Source organism: Talpa occidentalis, unplaced genomic scaffold, assembly GCF_014898055.3.
Source record: "Talpa occidentalis isolate TD23 unplaced genomic scaffold, MPIMG_talOcc4v2.1 talOcc4.4, whole genome shotgun sequence".
Classification (NCBI taxonomy): Eukaryota; Metazoa; Chordata; class Mammalia; order Eulipotyphla; family Talpidae; genus Talpa; species Talpa occidentalis.
In genome coordinates, this window is record NW_023604295.1 from 76,279,625 (window position 1) to 76,284,991 (window position 5,367).

At 43.0% G+C, this 5,367-nt stretch overlaps 1 protein-coding gene across 2 annotated transcripts; it reads left to right on the forward strand.

Moving 5' to 3' along the window:
• The first annotated feature begins 1,009 nt into the window (after positions 1-1,009).
• LOC119257627 (60S ribosomal protein L22-like 1) lies at positions 1,010-4,821 on the forward strand. 2 transcript variants are annotated; one of them, XM_037525709.2, is made up of 4 exons: positions 1,010-1,066; positions 2,563-2,655; positions 2,816-2,937; positions 4,534-4,820. In XM_037525709.2, exons 1-4 carry the CDS (start codon positions 1,058-1,060, stop codon positions 4,676-4,678), a joined length of 369 nt encoding a protein of 122 aa, XP_037381606.1. In that variant the 5' UTR covers positions 1,010-1,057; the 3' UTR covers positions 4,679-4,820. The 2 variants fall into 2 exon arrangements, with proteins under 2 accessions (XP_037381606.1, XP_054556684.1); XM_054700709.1 differs by having other exon boundaries at positions 1,019-1,066; positions 2,566-2,655; positions 4,534-4,821.
• Positions 4,822-5,367: the final 546 nt, after the last annotated feature.

The window sequence follows — 5,367 nt, forward strand, 5'->3', positions numbered from 1 at the left end:
AGAAATGAAATTACCGTGATTCTTGAGGCAAACAATAAAAAAATCTTGAAATAGATGACTTCTAGGAATTCAACACCACTATTCAGAACCTAGTAGGCATATTTCATTAAAGTATAGTTCCCACTATTACTAATCCCTGTAATAAAGGGCATACCCATTTGTTATTATCTAGGGTCAATCTCCAGATTTACAGCAAAAAAGTCCACTCCACCCTCTACCCAATGAGGTAGTACAGTTTCACCTCCACGAAAAAATATTGCAAAACGCTGAGAGGCACGCCACTTATGTCAGTAACAATCCTCCAAAACTCAAAAGCTATTTGATACTTTACCACCCCAGATCCATCCTTGTGTGCTTGTACATTTTAGATCTCAACAGATATTGGTGGAATTTTAACTGCGAGGCACTGCGGGTGAAAGTCAAGAGTTCTAGGGCTAATTCTAGAACTCACGAAAAAAAATTGGTAACAGTATACTCAGTTTGTGAACAAGGGAACACTAGGGGGTTTTTCTCTTAAAGGTTCCCCCGCCAGGCTCGGGCCCAGAACCTTGTATATTCTAGTTCCCCCAAAGACTAATCTCACTCAACACTCGTTTAGAAAACAAGAGTCATAAACCATCAAGGTAAACATAACTTTTTCACTGGAGGATTACAGTTGCAATATAACACAGGCGAGTCACAGAACGCGAGACAGTGCCTTGTCTTGATTGGAAAGAAACCCAGGCAATTAGCGAAAGATGACGCCAGCGTCGCTCAGGCGCGCCTCTGTGGGCGCGGCCTCCGGACCCCGCGCAGGCCGCGCTCACCGGGCGGCCGCGCCCCGCGTAGGAAAGCGTGAGCCAGCCCCAGCTCCGCCGCCAGCCGACGCTCACGGAACACCTGCAGCTCGCTCCCCCACCGCGCCCCCGGTTGCCTAGGTTACTGGCGTCGCGTTCCTTCACGTTCTCTTCCGGGAGGACGTAATCTTACGTTCTCGGCGCGTGACGCAGCACGCCGGACTATAAGTATGAGCCGCGCGGCCGCCGCTTTCTCTCTCGTCTCCCCGCGGGCCGCAGTCATGGCGCCGGTGAGTACGCGCGGGGGGCGGGCGTCTTGCCCCCGCGCTGGTGAATTTCGCAGCTACCAAGTGGGGACGTCTCTTTCGAGAGGAAGGGAGCTTAGAAATGGCACATCACCAGGGTGTTGCGGCTCTAAGTCACTGCCCGGAACCTCCCGGCGGCCGCCCTGGCGGGGGTGGCGCGGGAGCCGGGCCGGAATTGCCCTCGGGGGGCGGCTCGACGGTGAAGCGGGGCGGGAGGGACGGCGTTCTTTGCGCGGCGCTATGCCGGTGCTGCTGCGTTTGATTGCACTAAAAAGGAAATGGGAATCATTGGTGGGTCTGTCAGTCCTGCAGGGCGGCGGAGGGCGCCCCGCTTGCAAAGTTTCAAGATGGGGGCGAGGTCATGTTTAATAGGCGATTGATGAACATGTTTGCAGTTTCTCCAGCAAATGAGTGTTGACCTTTGACAAAGACCCGCCCACCTGTGCGTGGATTAACCACCTTAGCACTTCTGTAATTGACGTTCTCAAACGCAGGCCGTGGTTACTGAGCCGCAGTCAGCGCAGGAGGCTGCTCGTCCGGTCAGGGCGGAGGCGTTGAAGTGCTGAGCGTCAGGGTTGCAGAATGGCTCGTAGTTGAGCCCTGGATTGAGTGGCAGTGTTGGAGTCTATATCCAGAGTCAAGTGTGTCTGGTTCAGATGAGGTTCCAGGGAGTCCATCTAGGGCGTTCCCATTTTGTGCTGTCAGATTTTTTTTTTAACCAAATTGGGTCTGTGCATTGGCATTGGTGACTATTTTGATTTGCAGGCACTTTTTCATTGTCTCCTGGCGTTTTAAAGGCTATCTTTTTAACTAGATTATTTGCGTCTCCTGAAATTACAGTGCATAAGTTAACTGAAAGTTAGGTTGACCCCAGCCCCTGTAAGCTCTTACCAGTTCTGAATTTGGGGGAGAACCACAAGTTACTAGACTGCCAAAGCAAACTCAGATTTATACTTGTGTCATTTGGGTGGGTCTAGTTTTAAGATGAAGTCTTGGTAAATAGTGATTTGTTTGTGTGCTTTTAGTAACCATAGCAGTATTTTAACTGTATAAACTTAGGCATTTTTTTTTAAAGCTTGCAGACTAAAGGTTCCTCTTTCACCCTTTTCCTTATAACACATTAGGATTGGATTCTGTAGGCAGGTATATAAAATGGCATATTTTCACAGGTAATTGAGCTTGGCCAGGGTGGTCTACCCCTTGTGGCAATGGCAGTAGTAAAGCAGGGTATGTCCCATAGTAAACAGCTTGACATTGGTTAGAGGTTCGCATCAACCCAAGTGGGTGATTTTTAGTTTTAACCTAAAGTTAATATGTGGATTGGTCCTGTTAACCTTTTCTTCTTATACAAGTAGAATGTCTTCTGAAGGAAACTAAGTCACTTGCTATATACATCTCCTCTTGATTACACGATATAGTTTTAAATTTTTTGTTTATAAAGTGAACAGATAGATTGAGACAGTTATGTTAACTCTCTGTAGCAGAAAGAGAAGAAGCCTAAGAAGGCGACCTGGAAGTTTAATTTGGACCTTACTCATCCAGTAGAGGATGGAATTTTTGATTCTGGAAATTTTGTAAGTATCACTCACTTTGTTTTTTTCATTGTAGTAGAACTGTTAATGATTTAAGAGTGTGATGTTTGATTTTAACCTAAGCTCTATTCCTAGGGTACCTTCCCTAGTGAATATCTAGGGTTTTCTTCCCTAGTTTTGCGTCTTTTCTCTTTTAAAATAGGAACAGTTTCTGCGGGAGAAGGTTAAAGTTAATGGGAAAACCGGAAATCTCGGGAACGTTGTTCACATTGAACGCTTCAAGAATAAAATCACAGTTGTTTCTGAGAAACAGTTCTCTAAAAGGTTGGTATTCATAATATTTCAGTGAAATTGTGGTAGTTGTGAAATATTTTCTAGACCGTAGTTCTTGTATTCTCTGCACTTGTAAGACTAGATAATGTTGGTGAGGGTGAGGTCAGTGAGATGCTTTGAATGACCTCTATGAATGGAAATTGGTAGTAAGTGTGTAAATTACTGCTGGGATACAGGCAAGTTGTATCTCGGGCTCTTGTCCAGTGAATTGGGCCTTGGAATCCAAATTGTGTGTAAATTTTAACAATGTTGAGTGCTTTAGTATTAGAACATATTACAAGGAATATGTGTAATGTGTCCCAACATAACTAATGCAGATGTTTTCTTGTGTATTTTTAAAACTTTTGGTTGTTGATGGAGACAACCAGCCTACGTAATCTCTAACATATTGCGGGAATGTTCTGTTTACTTGACAAAAATTAAATATTACATGCCAGCTCTGTTGAGCTGGTGACCCAGCAATAACCAAGCAAGGTATCCACAATGAAAAGCTTAAAATTATAGTGGAAAAGAGACAATGAAATGTGGTGTTAAGAAGTTGGTAAGTGCTGTCTAAACATTTTGCAGTAAATAAGAAGATGTACTATATTTTTAAATAGGGTGGTCAGGGAACGCATCATGTAAGTGGGATGCAGGAGTGAGCCAGGCAAATTAGGAAATTGTTCATTGTGGGTGGAGAAAAACAACAGTGATAGTAACTAGTTAGGAGCATATTGTGAGAGATGGTGGCTTGGTATAAGGTGGTATTGGTGCATATTAGCTGTATGGACTACAAATTATCACTAAGGGCCCTCCCTGGTGGCCTAGGGGTTAAGTTTCAGCACTGTCACTGGCCAGGGAACTACCCATATATGGTGCAATAGACCTTTCCTGTCTCACCCACTGCTCCCTTGAGCAGTGTATTTCAATAGATCTGCCTGTTCTGTTCCCCACTTTGTCTTAGGTGAATCCTCTTACCCTGCACACCTCTCGCTTCACCCTAGTTTGTCTATGCATAAATAATCTTTAAAAAAAAATCACTGATGATTCTGATGAAAGATAATCTGTCATTGAGGCTTATAGACATGCAGACAGTTATTAAATGATATGCTATACTTGCTATATTGAAGATAATGAGGATAAAAGAATTTACAGATAACCTGTGAGTAAGCAGTTTTGCCAGTGGAAAGACTTCTAGCAGAGGGGGGCAACATTGAATGCTTGGTAATTTTGCTGTAAAGTGTAAATAGAAGCAAATAACTGGAGTGATAAAATGAGGCTCTGCTAAAAGCTCTAAGAATCTGATTGTGGTAATGAGACTGAAGGGGAACCTATTACTGCTGTCTTATGTATTAGCTTCCAATATAAAGATCATTTTTGTTTTAGGGAGATGGGGAGAATAAGGGTGGTGTAAGATAAAAACTGATACTGGTCTAATTGGGGTTGAGGGGGCTGTGCTGTATCCTTAGTGACCTAGCGCAATGCTAGAAAAAATGAAATGTGCCCTAGCCTAATCTGGGGATAGGAAAGGTAAATACAACTGCATACTACCTGTATACCTCTACATGATAACTGATTGTATTAATGAAGTGTGTGTTTATTTCAAAGGTATTTGAAATATCTTACCAAGAAATATCTTAAGAAGAATAATCTTCGTGATTGGCTTCGTGTGGTTGCATCTGACAAGGAAACTTACGAACTTCGTTACTTCCAGATTAGTCAGGATGAAGATGGATCTGAGTCTGAGGACTAGGTGAAGCCCCCACCTGGCGGCTTTGTTTACTAAGACACAAATGAAACACAAGAGAAAGAAACATCTAGATATGGACTTAGTTTTGTGAAGAATAAAAGTTGTGCTCTGATTGTTAACGCTTCCAGTCTCAGTTATTTAAGTGTATGCTGTTTACATGATGTCGTTCCTTTTTTTTTCTTTGAGTAAACAGCATTTAATATTGCTTATAGGTAGTGGGTTTTTCCCTAGGACATCTGAAACCTAACTTTACAAATGTCCTCAGAGAGTATGTCATGTTAGAGGGGAAATAATGAAGTAAACTTTGTGGGATAAAACTCTAAATTCTTCACAGTTTGAACAGTACTTTTATATGCTTTGTAAATACAATCCTGATCACCTAAAAACAGTTTTTGCACGTAGGTAAGTCCTCAGTATTGAATCACTCATGCCATTGCCTCAATATGCCAACCTAACTACCTACCGCACAGGATCTGGATAAGTATGGTACTGCTCTAAACCAATTTTTATTTGCCTCTTGGAAATCTCCAACCAGGTGCCTTGTAGGTGCTAGAAGCAAATCTGAATTCTCATCCTCAAATCTTCAAATCTGAATTCTCATCTTTCCTGCTAAGTCTGCTCTAGACTTGGCTGAAAAGGTTTCTTCTGCCAAGTTTTTTCTAAGAAAATCTTTGTCTTGACCCCACTCCTCA

Bases quoted from the DNA above. Each gene is read 5' to 3' on its own strand.
- LOC119257627 (XM_037525709.2), top strand. The intron at 2,656-2,815 runs GTAAGTATCACT...CTTTTAAAATAG, and splicing joins TTTTTGATTCTGGAAATTTT to GAACAGTTTCTGCGGGAGAA. The intron at 2,938-4,533 runs GTTGGTATTCAT...TTTATTTCAAAG, and splicing joins GAGAAACAGTTCTCTAAAAG to GTATTTGAAATATCTTACCA.